General features: G+C 28.1%; 2 protein-coding genes across 4 annotated transcripts; both read left to right on the top strand.

The window, feature by feature from the left end:
* Nucleotides 1-69: 69 nt before the first annotated feature.
* On the top strand, nt 70-7975 carry LOC111418689 (bromodomain-containing protein 140). 3 transcript variants are annotated; one of them, XM_071201178.1, is made up of 5 exons: nt 70-145; nt 800-865; nt 1180-3171; nt 6647-7147; nt 7201-7975. In XM_071201178.1, exons 3-5 carry the CDS (start codon nt 1214-1216, stop codon nt 7841-7843), a joined length of 3102 nt encoding a protein of 1033 aa, XP_071057279.1. In that variant the 5' UTR covers nt 70-145; nt 800-865; nt 1180-1213; the 3' UTR covers nt 7844-7975. The 3 variants fall into 3 exon arrangements, with proteins under 3 accessions (XP_071057279.1, XP_071057280.1, XP_022907101.1); XM_071201179.1 differs by lacking the exon at nt 70-145 and adding an exon at nt 436-492; XM_023051333.2 differs by lacking the exon at nt 70-145 and having other exon boundaries at nt 750-865.
* Nucleotides 7976-9339: 1364 nt separating this feature from the next.
* On the top strand, nt 9340-15200 carry LOC111418687 (Rev1 DNA directed polymerase). The gene is made up of 5 exons (XM_071201180.1): nt 9340-10047; nt 10105-11370; nt 13921-14202; nt 14260-14927; nt 14983-15200. The coding sequence occupies exons 1-5, from the start codon at nt 9994-9996 to the stop codon at nt 15119-15121; spliced, it is 2409 nt and encodes an 802-aa protein (XP_071057281.1). The 5' UTR covers nt 9340-9993; the 3' UTR covers nt 15122-15200.
* Nucleotides 15201-17661: the final 2461 nt, after the last annotated feature.

Below are 17661 nucleotides of genomic sequence, written 5' to 3'. Positions count from 1 at the left end.
CTAATTTCCCTCACAAAAGGAAACGAAATTTGAGGTTATGTCACTATTCTTGTTGTTATAAAATCTTTAATCTTTTTAGAATTCATAATTAACGCATAAATTGATTCAAAAAGATGGAAATTGATATTTAAAGCATTATAAGAAGGTATTTATTAACCCATTCCCTAAATTAATCGTTTATTTAAAATAAAAATCATAAAAAATTACGAGGTTATGTAAAACGTCACTTTGACAAATAAATATTGACGTTTCAATAAAATAATAATCGTTTTTAATGATTTTCCTTTTTAATTTTAATTATTTCATTAATATAAATACATTTTAATTACATTTCTTTTAATTCAACCCAATTAAACACAAATTTAAAAATAAAATAAAATTTCTCTAATTTCCCCCCCAAATCAAAACGAACATTAACGTTATGTTGTTCTTTTCAGAATGGATAATTAACGAGAAAATTGATTTAAAAAGTTGGAAATTAATAATAAAAAGGTATTTATTAACCCATTCCGTAAATTAATTGTTTATTTATAAGAAAAATCATAAAAAATTTCAGGGTTATGTCAAACGTCACTTTGACAAATAAATATGTATTGAAGTTTAAAATAAAATAATAATCGTTTTTAATTTTAATTATTTCATAAATTAAAATAAATTTTAATTAAATTTCTTTTAATTTAACCCATTTAAACATAAATTTAAAAATAAAATAAAATTTCCCTAATTTCCCCCACAAAATGAAACGAACATTGAGATTATGTCACTATTCTTGTTGTTGTAATATCTTTATTCTTTTTAGAATGCATAATTAACGAAAAGATTGATTCAAAAAGATGGAAATTGATATTTAAGGCATTATAAGAAGGTATTTATTAACCCATTCTCTTAATTAATTGTTTATTTATAAGAAAAATCATAAAAAATTTCGGGGTTATGTCAAACGTCACTTTGATAAATAAATATGTATTGACGTTTAAAATAAAATAATAATCGTTTTTAATGATTTTCCTTTTTAATTTTAATTATTTCATAAATTAAAATAAATTTTAATTATATTTCTTTTAATTTAACCCATTTAAACATAAATTTAAAAATAAAATAAAATTTCCCTAATTCCCCCTCCAAAACAATCGGAACATTGAGGTTATGTTCTTCTTGTTATTATTTAATTCTTTTTAGAATGGAAAATTAAAGAAAATATTGATTAAAAAAGATGGGAATTGATATATTAGAGCACTGCAAGAAAGTTCGTGCGGAGCACGGCCCCCCTTATTCATGCCCAATCGAGAAATGCGGAAGAACTTACAAATCAGTGTGCGGGCTTCAATATCATTTAAAAAGTTATGATCACGATAATCCCACGCCTCAAGTCGCGCCTCCTACGACACCTAAAAGCAATAAAAAGGGTCGAGGGAATCGGGGTACCCCCTCAACGAGTAAATTACCCGAAAAAAATCTTATCCCGGAGCCGTTAACGCAAGATGAGGCCCAAAAAATGGTGCAATTCCAATTAAATAACAACCAAGTGTTTCGTGTAAACATCAATGAGGTTCTTGAAGTTTGTTCTTTGGAAGATTTCCCTCGAAATAACGATGTGGAAGAGGTTAAACCAACGGAGCATATCCCACTTCCAGAAGCGACTTACAAAGAGCTTGATTCTTATAATATTTGCGACGCCCCACCTCGCCCCAACGCCTACATAAGATTCATCGAGAAAAGTGCTGAAGAACTCGACGGTGAGGTTGAATATGACGTCGATGAAGAAGATACAGCTTGGTTATCGATTATGAACGAAAAACGCGAAGAACAAGGACTTCCCCCTGTTTCGGTGGATTCTTTGGAGTTATTAATGGATCGATTCGAAAAAGAATCGTATTTCCAAGCCGCGGTTAACGGCCAAACGGGGGCTGTCGTCGACGACGACGCTGTGTGTTGTATTTGCATGGACGGGGAGTGTCAAAACACAAATGTGATTTTATTTTGTGATATGTGTAACTTGGCGGTGCATCAAGACTGCTATGGGGTCCCCTATATCCCTGAAGGACAGTGGTTATGTCGAAGGTGTTTGCAATCACCATCTCGAGCGGTCGATTGCGTGCTTTGCCCCAATCAGGGGGGCGCTTTCAAACAAACAGATCGTAGCCAATGGGCCCACGTTGTTTGCGCGCTTTGGATACCTGAGGTGAGGTTCGCAAATACGGTTTTTTTGGAGCCGATAGATTCAATTGAGACGATCCCTCAAGCGCGGTGGAAATTAACTTGCTACGTTTGTAAGCAAAAAGGAATCGGGGCGTGTATTCAATGCCACAAAACTAATTGTTACTCGGCTTTCCACGTAACTTGCGCCCAACAAGCTGGGTTATACATGAAAATGGACACTGTCACTAAAGATGGTTGCGAAACGCAACCTTTATTAGTCCAAAAAATCGCATTTTGCGACGTTCACGCCCCCCCCGATTTTAGCGACACAAAAAAAGAAGATGTTAAATTAAAAATGAAACAAGCGAGGAAATTACTCGCGAAAAAACGCTCCTCCGTCCCCGTAATTCTAATCCCTACAATCCCCCCAGAACGAATCCAAGAAATCGGATCGTTGGTTACAATCCAAAAAAAATCTCAATTCATTCAACGCTTAATCGCTTATTGGACGTTAAAGCGTCAATTTCGAAATGGGGTTCCCCTTTTACGCCGCCTACAAAGTAGCCAAGACGTCGCTAATGTCTATCCCGGGAATGTTCGGGATTCGGGAACTTGGAATGTTGATACGATGGAGTTAATTCGGCAATTAAAATATTGGCAGTGTTTGAGGCAAGATTTGGAACGCGCGAGGTTGTTGTGCGAGTTGGTTCGGAAGCGGGAAAAGTTAAAGGTGGAGTTGATGAAAGCGAAACAACGGTGTTTAAATGTTGAGTTAAAACCGTTGGAGGCGAGTTTGAGGAAAGTTTTGGATCTGATCGCGGCGAAAGATGTGAATGAAATATTTTTGGAGCCGGTTGATTTGGAGGAGGTGCCCGATTATACCACGGTCGTCACCGAGCCCATGGATTTGAGCACGATGACTAAGAAATTAGACGACGGGTTGTACCCCAATTTGAAATCGATCGAAATCGATTTTGAGTTGATGATTTCGAACTGTTTGGCTTATAATAATAAGGATACGGTGTTTTATAAGTAAGTAAAAAAGATAACCTCACTTTTTATTTATTAATTTATTTTTTTTAAGGTTATGTTTTATAGGGATGTACTTAATTCCCTATTATTTTCCTAATTGTTATTTGAATCAAAATATTTTTCAAATAAAACTTGTTAAGAATTAAACAAGGAACAACTTTTATAGGAACCATTTTTCAAAATTATCAATTTTTTAATTTCCCTCTGAACAGTATAGAAATGAAATTTGAAATTATTTTCCTAATCATTATTTGTATCAAAATATTTTTCAAATAAAACTTGTTAAGAATTAAACAAGGAACAACTTTTATAGGGACCATTTTTTAAAATTATCAATTTTTGCATTTCCCTGTGAATAGTATAATAAATGAAATTCAAGGTTATTTTCCTAAATATTGTTGATATCAAAATATTTTTCAAATAAAACTTGTTAAGAACTAAACAAGGAACAACTTTTATAGGAACCATTTTTCAAAATTATCAATTTTTTAATTTCCCTCTGAACAGTATAGAAATGAAATTTGAAATTATTTTCCTAATCATTATTTGTATCAAAATATTTTTCAAATAAAACTTGTTAAGAATTAAACAAGGAACAACTTTTATAGGGACCATTTTTTTAAATTATCAATTTTTGCATTTCCCTGCGAATAGTATAATAAATGAAAATCAAGGTTATTTTCCTAAATATTGTTGGTATCAAAATATTTTTCAAATAAAACTTGTTAAGAATTAAACAAGGAACAACTTTTATAGGGACCATTTTTTAAAATGATCAATTTTTGCATTTCCCTGTGAATAGTATAATAAATGAAATTCAAGGTTATTTTCCTAAATATTGTTGGTATCAAAATATTTTTCAAATAAAACTTGTTAAGAACTAAACAAGGAACAACTTTTATAGGAACCATTTTTCAAAATTATCAATTTTTTAATATCCCTCTGAACAGTATAGAAATAAAATTTGAAATTATTTTCCTAATTATTATTTGTATCAAAATATTTTTCAAATAAAACTTGTTAAGAATTAAACAAGGAACAACTTTTATAGGGACCATTTTTTAAAATTATCAATTTTTGCATTTCCCTGTGAATAGTATAATAAATGAAAATCAAGGTTATTTTCCTAAATATTGTTGGTATCAAAATATTTTTCAAATAAAACTTGCTAAGAATTAAGCAAGGAACAACTTTTATAGGGACCATTTTTCAAAATTATCAATTTTTGCATTTCACTGTGAATAGTATAATAAATGAAATTCAAGGTTATTTTCCTAAATATTGTTGGTATCAAAATATTTTTCATATAAAACTTGTCAAGAATTAAACAAGGAACAACGTTTGTAGGAACCATTTTTCAAAATTATCAATTTTTGCATTTTGCTCTGAATAGTACAGAAATAAAATTCATGGTTATCTTCCTAAATATTATTTGTACCAAAATATTTTTCAAATAAAACTTGTTAAGAATTAAACAAGGAACAACTTTTATAGGGACCATTTTTTAAAATTATCAATTTTTGCATTTCCCTGTGAATAGTATAATAAATGAAATTCAAGGTTATTTTCCTAAATATTGTTGGTATCAAAATATTTTTCAAATAAAACTTGTTAAGAATTAAACAAGGAACAACTTTTATAGGGACCATTTTTTAAAATTATCAGTTTCTGCATTTCCCTGTGAATAGTATAATAAATGAAATTCAAGGTTATTTTCCTAAATATTGTTGGTATCAAAATATTTTTCAAATAAAACTTGTTAAGAATTAAACAAGGAACAACTTTTATAGGGACCATTTTTTAAAATTATCAATTTTTGCATTTCCCTGTGAATAGTATAATAAATGAAATTCAAGGTTATTTTCCTAAATATTGTTGGTATCAAAATATTTTTCAAATAAAACTTGTTAAGAATTAAACAAGGAACAACTTTTATAGGGACCATTTTTTAAAATTATCAATTTTTGCATTTCCCTGTGAATAGTATAATAAATGAAATTCGAGGTTATTTTCCTAAATATTGTTGGTATCAAAATATTTTTCAAACAAAACATGTTAAGAATTAAACAAGGAACAACTTTTATAGGGACCATTTTTTAAAATTATCAATTTTTGCATTTCCCTGTGAATAGTATAATAAATGAAATTCAAGGTTATTTTCCTAAATATTGTTTCTATCAAAATATTTTTCAAATAAAACTTGTTAAGAATTAAACAAGGAACAACTTTTATAGGGACCATTTTTCAAAATTATCAATTTTTGCATTTCCCTGTGAATAGTATAATAAATGAAATTCGAGGTTATTTTCCTAAATATTGTTGGTATCAAAATATTTTTCAAATAAAACTTGTTAAGAATTAAACAAAGAACAACTTTTATAGGGACCATTTTTCAAAATTATCAATTTTTGCATTTCCCTGTGAATAGTACAGGGTGGTTCAAATTCGATGTCCGAATAGGCTATCTCGGAAACTATAAGAGTTAGAAAAAAAGTAGGTTACATGTCATGATCTCGTTTTTCGAGAAACTGCTAATGCTAAAAACCTCAAAGCGCTATCGTCTTTTGTTTCACCCCTAGAGGCCAAAATTGAAAATATCGTAAAACCAGCAAATGCAATTATCTTGGTTTTTATTATAGGTGGAGTATTATAACTAAGACATTATATGGACACATTTTTACATAGAATTCGCCGACGTAATCAAAAAAATTTTTTCGGGTTTAGATTTTGAGATATGACAGTTTTCGTTTTTTTAAATGGAAACAACCACTGATTATTCGCTTATTAAATTAGTTATTTTTTTCTGATTACAAAAATATGGGGTTAGATAGGTCTATTTCTTATTTTTTTTAGAATAAAGCTAAAAATAAACTTTCTTTTAGTATCGTCAAAGAAATTAAATTTACAGTTTCCTGTAAATTACGGTACTGTAACTAAAAATTATTTTACTAAAAATTTATTTAAAATTTACTTTATTTTCTAATATGTAACATTCTAATATGTTAAACTTTTTGTAATTTTCGTAATCCATCTTAAAAAACAGGATTTTTAATTTGACACTTCAGAAATTTTTTTTAAATATATATTAAAAAAATATATATGAGCGCCATCTATCATAATTCACACATAATATTAAGTCATTTAATAACAATATTAAATATTAATAAAAAATGTGAAATAATGCAATCTATTCCAACTTTTGTGTAAAACAAATATAAATTAAATAATTCAACAAGTGTTTTTGTTTCAAATATCAGAAATATGTTTTTTTTAATTTTTAGTTGTAATTTACAGGAAACTGCAAATTTAATTTCTTTGACGACACTAAAAAAAAAAGTTTTTCATTTCTTCCTAATTATTGTTTGTATCAAAATATTTTTCAAATAAAACTTGTTAAGAATTAGAAAAGAACCAACTTTCGTTGGAACAATTTTTTAAAATTATCAGTTTTTATTTTAAATTTTATTATAATTAGGGCTGGAATAAAAATGCGAGATCAATGTTCGATCATATTTAAACAAGCCCGCGAAGAACTCGAAAACGCGGGGCTTTTAGATGAAACGAAATCGTCGAAATCACCGATAATCGAGGAGATAACTCCGGCGGATATCGACAAAGAATTTGAGTCACTCCAAGGAAAAACCGGACAAGATATAATTTCGAAATTGGAGAATTTACTGGGGAGAAGCCACGGATTAAAACATGGAACTTCGCGGATTAAACGCGTTAAATTAATAAAAGCCGAGTTATTAAAAGCGCGGAGAGCTCTCATTGACAATAATAGTTCGCAATCGGATGATGTTGAGTTAGAATTGAATACAAATAAGATTAATAAGAACGTCGGGTCCCCTCAAAGTCATGGGGGATCCCCAACGGGGATTAATCGGAGAAACGCGGTTCTTTTCACGAAGAAGGCGGCCCAAGCTGCGTTTAAGAAACCTGAGGAGGAGAAAGATGAAGTTATAAGCCCAAAAATGTAATTATTTCATTTAAAATGTTTAAAATTAAACTAATTAAGATAATTTTTAGGAAAAAAAAGGGTAGGCCCCGCAGGGTTCAAGAACCAACATTAATCGAGCCTAATGTAACAATATCAGAGAACGTCCCCGATAGTTTTCGCGTTTACCGCCCGGGGCATCAACCATCCGACGACGAATTCGACTCAGATACAAGTACAAGCCTCTCAACTTGTTACTCACACGATTTATCCGAAATTGAATCAGACGAAGAAGACGATGAAAACGATTCCGATGCGTCATCAACGAGTAATAATCAAGCCGCAACCTCCAAGTTATCCGAATTAAAACCTTTACAATTAGTTTGGGCGAAATGCCGCGGATATCCTTGGTACCCCGCTTTGATTATTGACCCGGAAATGCCGAGTGGATACATTCACAACGGAGTCCCAATTCCTTCACCCCCTCACGATGTTTTAGCTTTAAAGGCGAGTCATAACGAACAAGTTTATTTGGTGTTATTCTTCGATGCGAAACGAACGTGGCAGTGGCTACCTGTTGAGAAATTAGAGATTTTGGGGTTGGATACGGAAAGGGATGAGGCGAAAGTGAATGAGCCAAGGAAGGCTACCGATCGAAAAGCGGTTAAGAAAGCTTACGAACACGCTTTGCAGTATCAAACGGATACTCAATCGATGGACGTTGATGCGAATTAATTTATAATAATAAAAATTTAAAGGTTATGTCAAACGTCATTTTGACAAGTAAATATTGACGTTTATATAAAATATTATGATTTTCGTTTTTAATTTTAATGATTTTGATTAAATAAATTAATTTTGATTAAATTTCTTTTAATTCAACTCATTTATACATAAATTTAAAAATGAAATAAAATTTTTGTCCAAAATGAAACGAACTTTGAGGTTATGTCACTGTTCTTGCTGTCATAAAGTCTTTAATCTTTTTAGAATGGATTATTAACGAAAAGATTGATTTAAAAAGATGGAAATTGATATTGAAAGCATTATAAGAAGGTATTTATTAACGCATATCCTAAATTAATTGCATATTTAAAATAAAAATCATAAAAAATTTTAAGGTTATGTCAAATAAAATATTATGATTTTTAAATGATTTTCCTTTTTAATTTTAATTATTTCATTAAAAAAATTAATTTTTATTACATTTCTTTTAGTTCACCCCAATTAAACATTAATGTAAGAATGAAATAAAATTTTCGTCTAAAACGAAACGAACTTTGAGGTTATGTCACTGTTCTTGTTGTCATAAAATCTTTAACCTTTTCAGAATGGATTATTAACGAAAAGATTGATTTAAAAAGATGGAAATTGATATTGAAAGCATTATAAGAAGGTATTTATTAACGCATATCCTAAATTAATTGCATATTTAAAATAAATATCATAAAAAGAATTTGAGGTTATGTCAAACGTCACTTTGACAAATAAATATTTTAATTATTTCTTTAATAAACATTATTTTTGAATTATTTATTAATAGAAACGTTATTTACGCACCTCCGATATCGTTTTGCATTAATTTGAGATTGATTTACAATAACAATTAGAAAGAGTCTTCGGAGATACCTCTTGGAACTTCCGAGAGCTAAATTTCATCTTTCGATACATCTAAATTAAGCATTAATTCGTGTTTTTCTGATATATTCTCTAAATTAAGCTTAAATAAGTAATCTAAAATGTATATGTAATATAAAACGTATTGAACGGAAGAGAATGTTATATGAATAATAATATTAATAAATTTATTTTTGTAATACAAAATATTATTTACCGATGAATTCAGTTATGTATTATTGGCCGTTGATGTTTTCTATTGTATATAATCCATGTAAAGTCGATACGAAGTAATTTTAAAGACCCCCTTGACAGATAGATAACCTCAATTTGATTTTTTTTTCAATTTCTTATTCAAATCCTTATTTATTCGGTTAAAGCTATCGATAATGATAATTTTAGCATAATAAGAATGGAAAATAGTCGTCGTTTATGTGAATTAATGAAATTTTAAATGAAAATTCATAATCTCTTCAATAATTTTGCTGTTGAATATAGAAGAAAATGATCAGATATCTGAAAAACAAATTAAAAAAGCATTAAAACTACAAGATTTCATACATAAATATAGTTATTAAACAAAAAAAATTAAATAATTAATCAAATTAAATTAGTGACATTTCAAATGTTAAAGTTGGTAACATCGGAAAATTTTAAAAACGAATTTCAAGTTAATGGAATTGACCAATCAGGAAACGCTATTTTTCAATTACAACATTAAACAAAGGAAAATTAAAAATTTTAGTGTGATTTTGAACTTGAGGGAGAGCACACGCAAATTTTGTCTCCTAACGTTAAGATAAATGTTCCCGTCCTATGATCTTCATTATCCTACAACCCTGGTGAAGAAACATCATTTTGGTTTCCTGAATCCCGTACCGTCGACTTATTTGTCCTACAACCAACAGACTAAGCTAAGTGTTATTTTCTTTAGATTTATTCTTATTAATTTAGTTTACCTTCAATACGAAAGCCTCATTACATTATTTTTTTAGGTTAAATATAAATTATAATTCAAATTAGCGCCATCTACATTACAAAGGCTTAATCTAATAATTAAGTAATAATTTAGACTTCGATAGACGGCGCTTTAAAATAAATTTGTTTAAACAATTTTGGAGAAAAAAAGCTAATTCAACATAATTAATTATTAAACATAGATATTTCGATGATCAACCTCCAAAACGAAACGAGCTTTGAGGTTATGTCATGTTTATTTGTCAAAGTGACGTTTAAGTTAACCTCGAAATTTTTAATTTTTGTATTAAATGAGCAAAAAGAGGCAGAAAAATCGAGATGAAGACAACGGATTTGGAGAATGGGTTGATAAACACAACATAATTGATTGTGTTTTATTATTTTTAATTAATTAATTGTAGGGTGGATACATGGAGGCGAAAAAAGCGAAACTTTCGGAGCAATTTGATGTTATTTCATCTAATATTGAGAAAAAATCGTTAATTTTCGAGGGAATTTCAATTTTAGTTAACGGTTATACCCAGCCGAGTGCTGATGAGTTAAAATTTTTGATGGCCGAGCACGGAGGGAGGTTTCATTTGTATCCGAATCAAAAAGGGGTTACAACTCACATTATTGCAACTAATTTACCCAACATAAAGATTAACCAAGGAAACATCCCTGTTGTTAATCCCAAATGGATCACAGACTCAATTGATGCTAAAAAATTGGTCGATTTTAAAAAATATTTGTTATATAGCAACGAATCAAAAACACAACCTAAATTAAACCTAAATAAAAACACAAAAACAGCTAATGACCCAGAATTTCTCGCCGAGTTCTACAACAACTCTCGTTTACATTTAATTTCAACCCTGGGAGCTGAATTTAAGCAATTTGTGAACGAATTACGCGAAAAATCCATTGGAAACTTTCCCGGGTTAAATAAATTAATGAATTCAACTAAATTACCACGAAATTACGAAAATTGCGTTATAATGCACATCGATATGGATTGTTTCTTTGTTTCTGTTGGGTTAAGATCTCGCCCGGAACTAAAAGGTCGCCCCGTAGCTGTGACCCATTCGAAAACGGGCCAAATTAATCGCAAAAACGATATTAAAAAAGAACTAGAAATGTGGGGGGAAAAAAATTCGAAATTAATCAACATCGATAATAAATCGTCAATGTCGGAAATTGCGAGTTGTAGTTACGAGGCGAGAAAATCGGGCGTTCGAAACGGGATGTTGATGGGGGCCGCGTTAAAACTTTGCCCCGATTTAACTCCGATCCCCTACGATTTCGACGAATACAAAAAAGTTTCGAAAATTCTTTACGAAACGATCTCCGAGTACACCGTTGATATCGAAGCGGTGAGTTGCGATGAGATGTACGTCGATGTGACCGGGATTTTAAAGAAAACGGGGGTTTGTGTCGATGAGTTCGCGAAACATATTCGGGGCGAGATTAGTTTAAGAACTGGGTGTCCGTGCTCTGCGGGGTTTGGGGAAAATCGACTTCAAGCTAGAATGGCTACGAAAAAAGCTAAACCAAACGGGCAACATCATTTAAAAGACGGGGTTTTGAGTTATTTCGAAAGTGTTAAATTGGAGGATTTACCCGGAGTTGGGTGGAGCACTTTGAAGAAGTTAAAAAATTTGAGGTTAGAAACTTGTGGGGACGTCCAAGTAAGTAATTAATTTACAATAAATTATGAAACGTATTAATTATGTTATATTAAACGGAGTTTAATATTGAAATGTACTTTTATTAGATAAACAACGTTCTTACATCGTGTAAAAACGAGTATTTAGTTTTACGAGTTTAGGTTGGCAACAAACAAAAATGACATGAAACTTAATGCAAGATTTATATATAAAAATGACATTGAAAGTGTCACTCTATTGACTTGTAACTCTATGAATGTCTATGAACAATCACCGTAAAACCCGAAAAAAAAATTTTTGGTTATAAAGGTGTTCTTTTTTTAACATAAATAGATAGAAAATTAAAAATGCTTTAAAATGAACCCAAACTCGACTTATTTATCTCTAACCGCTATTAAGATATCTTAATTTTTATAAAAAAAAATGGCGCTTATTTGACAGTTTATAACCTAACTTTTTTTATTTTTTAACCAAAACATGTCATGTTTGGTATCAAATGAAAGCATTTTTTATTCTTATTAAGTCTATTTAGTCTTTATTTTGACATTTGACTATTTCTAACCTAACTTTTTTATTTTAAAACCTAACATGTCGTATTTGGTATCAAATTATAGCATTTTTGATTCTTATTAAAACCATTTCAATATTAATCAAAAAATCGTTATATTTAATTTTGACATTTGACAGTTTCTAACCTAACTTTTTTATTTTTAAACCCAAATATGTTATGTTTGATATCAAATGAAAGCATTTTTCATTTTTATTAAGACCATTTCAATATTAATCAAAAATCGTTATCTTTAATTTTGACATTTGACAGTTTCTAACCTAACTTTTTTACTTTTTAACCCAAATATACCTCAAAGTGATGTTTTATTAAATTTGTACCAACCCAAAAAAAAAAAAAAATATCAAGTGCGTCACTTGTCACTTTATAAACGTCACTTGTTAAAAGAAATTTAAGGTTATCTACCGCGAGGCGGCCGATGTCTTCGAAAACGGCCGTGTTAGGTTTATGCAAAACGTCAAATATTTGGGGAAAAAATAAAAAAAAATGTTGAGTAAGGGTAGTTTTGTTTACAAACTGTCAATCATCTCGGGAAAGAATGTTAGGTAAGGTTGGTTTCCTTTTGTTATATCATTTGTTTTAGTTATTCGTTTTAACCTAACTTTAATTTTATAACGAAAAAAATTTTTTTGGCTATAAAGGTGTTCTTTTTTTAACATAAATAGATAGAAAATTAAAAATGCTTTAAAATGAACCCAAACTCGACTTATTTATCTCTAACCGTTATTGAGATATCTTAATTTTTATAAAAAAAAAATGGCGCTTATTTGACAGTTTATAACCTAACTTTTTTTATTTTTTAACCAAAACATATCATGTTTGGTATCAAATGAAAGCATTTTTGATTCTTATTAAGATCATTTCAATATTAATCAAAAAATCGTTTTATTTAATTTTGACATTTGACAGTTATTAACCTAACTTTTTATTTCTTAACCTAAATATATCATGTTTGGTATCAAATGAAAGCATTTTTGATTCTTATTAAGATCATTTCAATATTTATCAAAAAATCATTGTATTTAATTTTGACATTTGACAGTTCCTAACCTAACTTTTTTATATTTTAACCCACATATATCATGTTTGGTATCAAATGAAAGCATTTTTGATTCTTATTAAGATCATTTCAATATTAATCAAAAAATCGTTTTATTTAATTTTGACCTTTGACAGTTATTAACCTAACTTTTTATTTCTTAACCTAAGTATATCATGTTTGGTATCAAATGAAAGCATTTTTGATTCTTATTAAGATCATTTCAATATTAATCAAAAAATCGTTTTATTTAATTTTGACATTTGACAGTTATTAACCTAACTTTTTATTTCTTAACCTAAATATATCATGTTTGGTATCAAATGAAAGCATTTTTGATTCCTATTTAGATCATTTCAATATTTATCAAAAACTCATTGTATTTAATTTTGACATTTGACAGTTCCTAACCTAACTTTTTTATATTTTAACCCACATATATCATGTTTGGTATCAAATGAAAGCATTTTTGATTCTTATTACGATCATTTCAATATTAATCAAAAAATCGTTTTATTTAATTTTGACCTTTGACAGTTATTAACCTAACTTTTTATTTCTTATCCTAAGTATATCATGTTTTGTATCAAATGAAAGCATTTTTGATTCTTATTAAGATCATTTCAATATTTATCAAAAAATCATTGTATTTAATTTTGACATTTGACAGTTCCTTACCTAATTTTTTTTATTTTTTCACCCGCATGTATCATGTTTGGTATCAAATGAAAGCATTTTTGATTCATATTAAGATCATTTCAATATTTATAAAAAAATCGTTGTATTTAATTTTGACATTTAACAGTTTCTAACCTAACTTTTTTATTTTTTAACCCAAATGTATAGTGTTTGGTATCAAATTAAAGCATTTTTGATTCTTATTAAGACCATTTCAATATTAACTCTAACTCAAGTATATAAATATAACAAATTATTATTTAAATTCGTTTCATTTTAATTGTAGGGGATAAATTTGAATACATTACAATCAGAATTAGGCGAAAAATTGTCAAAATTAATCCAAGATTATTCCCGGGGAATTGACCCAAAACCTTTGCAATACGAACATGAACGAAAATCAGTTTCGGCCGATGTTAATTACGGAATTCGATTTAAAAACCATGAAGAATCATTAAAATTCTTAGAGTCCCTCTCAAAAGAAGTATTTTTTAGATTATCCGAGATCAAAATGAAATCGAAATGTGTTACGTTAAAGCTGTTAATTCGAGCTAAAGACGCCCCAATTGTAATTAAATTAATCTTTTTGTCTTAATTTGGTTATTATTAATCTTGTTATGTTTAGGAGACTGCTAAATATTTAGGTTGTGGAGTTTGCGATGCTTTATCGAGGAGCACAACGACTAATTTTTATTTAGACTCATCCGAAACGATTTTTAAAGAGGCGAAAAGTTTGTATCAAAAATTGGGGGTTATCCCGGAAGATTTAAGAGGCGTTGGAATCCAATTATCGAGGTTGGAGAAGGTTAATAAAGTTGTGAATAATGCGATGAGGAATTTTTTAACCAAAAAGTTAGAAGATAATGAAATTAAAATTAAAAGAAAAGATGTTAATGTAGAAAAACCAGAGAAAAAGAAAGTTTTAACTAATTATTTTAAAGTGGAAAAGTTAGATTTTAATAGAGAAGTGAAAAAAAAGGGGTTAAGTGTCGATATGGACGTTTTAAAAGCTCTCCCGGAGGAGATTCAAAAAGAAATCATCGACGAGTACGATTTAAAACCTTTAAAAGTTAATACAGAGTTGAATAAACCAAAATTGATTGATACAAACAAGGCGAAAAAGACAAAAAGTTTTAGTGACTTATCCCTGGAGAGTTTAAGAGTTTTATTAAAAAATTGGATTAACACCGAACCGAAAGAAATCGACGTCGAAATGCTTGGGGGTTACTTAAAAAGCTTGGCGATTAAGCGGGATTTAAACACTTTGTATCCAATTATTAGATTTATTTATAGGTAAATGTTTTGAGGAAAAAATTGAAGTTATGTTGGTTTTTTTTAATAATTTTAGGATCATTAACGAAAAATCTTGCGTTTGGCACGAAATTTACGCAAAATTAATCGATTTTACTCAAAAGGGGATGAAAGAATCTTTCGGGAAACTTCTCCACGTCGAAAAAAAATTTTATTGTGGAATTTTACATTTTTAATTAAAAATTAAGGTAAATCAACAATTACATTTAATCCACAATTACGATTTTTTATTAAAATACTCATTTTTAATTTTAATTATATTTCTTTTAATTCAACCCAATTTAACATAAATTTAAAAATGAAATAAAATTTTCTAATAAAATCTTAAATCTTGTTAGAATGGATTATTAACGAAAAGATTGATTTAAAAAGATGTAAATTGATATTTAAGGCATTATAAGATGAGAAGGTATTTATTAACAAATTTCCTAAATTAATTGCTTATTTAAAATAAAAATTTCGAGGTTATGTCAAACGTCACATTGACATATAAATATTGATTAAACGTCAATATAAAATAAAATAATCTTTAATGATTTTCCTTTTTAATTTTAATTATTTCATTAATTGCAATAAGTTTTAATTTAATTTATTTTAATTTAACCTAATTCTAACCTTATTAAATATTTAAATCATTATTATTTAATGCGGTATTTAGTTATTACACTCATAGATGGCACCAATTGTCTTAGTTATTTTTAAGCTGTCAAAAAGTGATTTTGTGTCAAAACATTTTTTGGTTATAAATCGATTAAAAATCGCGTTTTAATTAATTAGAACCTTACAATATAGTGAGATTACAATGTTTATTATGTGTTTTTTAATAGTTTCGTGCGCGATTCAATTGCATGATGAAAAAGGTAAGAATTCAATTTTTTATCAATTTTTTTTAACCCAACATGAAACTCAATTTTTAAGAAAGATTTTTTATAAATAATTCAAAATCAGGATTAATTAATAAATTTGGGATATAAGTTTTTAATTAAAAAAAATAATTATTTAAATTTAATTATGTAATGAAGTGCGTCATTTAAGTCATAGATGGCGTGACGTAATTATTTTTTTTGATCTGTCAAAAAATGGTTTTGTGTCAAAACTTATCTGGTTATAAATCGACTAAAAATCACGTTTTAATTAATTAGAACCTTACAATATAGTGAGATTACAATGTTTATTATGTGTTTTTTAATAGTTTCGTGCGCGATTCAATTGCATGATGAAAAAGGTAAGAATTCAATATTTTTTAACCCAACAAAAGTTAATTTTTAAGAAAGATTTTTTATAAATAATTTAAAATCAGGATTGATTCATAAATTTGGGATGTAAATAGCGTGTTTAATTAAAAAAATTAATTATTTAAATTTAATTATGTAATGAATTGCGTCATTTAGGTCATAGATGGCGTGACGTAATTATTTTTTTTGATCTGACAAAAAATGATTTTGTGTCAAAACTTGTTTGGTTATAAATCGAGTAAAAATTGCGTTTTAATTAATTAGAACCTACAAAATAGTGATATTACAATGTTTATTATGTGATTTTAATAGTTTCATGCGCGGTTCAATTGCATGATGAAAAAGGTAAGAATTCAATATTTTTTAACCCAACAAAACTTAATTTTTAAGAAAGATTTTTTATAAATAATTCAAAATCAGTATTAATTAGTAAATTTGGGATATAAATAGCGTTTTTAATTAAAAAAAAATAATTATTTAAATTTAATTATGTAATGAAGTGCGTCATTTAAATCATAGATGGCGTGACGTAACTATTTTTTTTGATCTGTCAAAAAATGATTTTGTGTCATAACTTATCTGGTTATAAATCGAGTAAAAATCGCGTTTTAATTAATTAGAACATACAATATAGTGATATTACAATGTTTATTATGTACTTCTAATAGTTTCACGTGCGGTTCAATTGCTAAAAAAGTAAGAATTCAATTTTTAATATTTTCTTTTTAACCAAACAAAACTTAATTTTTAAGAAAGATTTTTTTATAAATAATTCAAAATCAGGATTGATTCATAAATTTGAGATATAAATAGCGTGTTTAATTAAAAAAATTAATTATTTAAATTTAATTATGTAATGAAGTGCGTCATTTAAATCATAGATGGCGTGACGTAACTATTTTTTTTGATCTGTCAAAAAATGATTTTGTGTCATAACTTATCTGGTTATAAATCGAGTAAAAATCGCGTTTTAATTAATTAGAACATACAATATAGTGATATTACAATGTTTATTATGTGCTTCTAATAGTTTCACGTGCGGTTCAATTGCTAAAAAAGTAAGAATTCAATTTTTAATATTTTCTTTTTAACCAAACAAAACTTAATTTTTAAGAAAGATTTTTTTATAAATAATTCAAAATCAGGATTAATTCATAAATTTGGGATATAAATAGCGTTTTTAATTAAAAAAAATAATTATTTAAATTTAATTATGCAACGAATTGCGTCATTTAGGTCATAGATGGCGTGACGTAATTATTTTTTTTGTTCTGTCAAAAAATGATTTTGTGTCAAAACTTGTTTGGTTATAAATCGAGTAAAAATCGCGTTTTAATTAATTAGAACCTACAATATAGTGAGATTACAATGTTTATTATGTGTTTTTTAATAGTTTCGTGTGCGGTTCAATTGCATGATGAAAAAGGTAAGAATTCAATTTTTAATCAATTTTTTTTAACCCAACATAAAACTTAATTTTT

The sequence above is a fragment of the Onthophagus taurus genome, unplaced genomic scaffold, assembly GCF_036711975.1.
Source record: "Onthophagus taurus isolate NC unplaced genomic scaffold, IU_Otau_3.0 ScKx7SY_16, whole genome shotgun sequence".
Taxonomy (NCBI): Eukaryota; Metazoa; Arthropoda; class Insecta; order Coleoptera; family Scarabaeidae; genus Onthophagus; species Onthophagus taurus.
Note: the sequence above shows the minus strand (reverse complement) of the source record. Positions and strands in the feature narration are given on the sequence as shown.

Bases quoted from the DNA above. Each gene is read 5' to 3' on its own strand.
- LOC111418689 (XM_071201178.1), top strand. From the start codon at position 1,214: ATGGGAATTGATATATTAGAGCACTGCAAGAAAGTTCGTGCGGAGCAC. The intron at 3,172-6,646 runs GTAAGTAAAAAA...TATTATAATTAG, and splicing joins AAGGATACGGTGTTTTATAA to GGCTGGAATAAAAATGCGAG. The intron at 7,148-7,200 runs GTAATTATTTCA...GATAATTTTTAG, and splicing joins GAAGTTATAAGCCCAAAAAT to GAAAAAAAAGGGTAGGCCCC.
- LOC111418687 (XM_071201180.1), top strand. From the start codon at position 9,994: ATGAGCAAAAAGAGGCAGAAAAATCGAGATGAAGACAACGGATTTGGA. The intron at 14,203-14,259 runs GTAATTAAATTA...TGTTATGTTTAG, and splicing joins GAGCTAAAGACGCCCCAATT to GAGACTGCTAAATATTTAGG. The intron at 14,928-14,982 runs GTAAATGTTTTG...TAATAATTTTAG, and splicing joins ATTATTAGATTTATTTATAG to GATCATTAACGAAAAATCTT.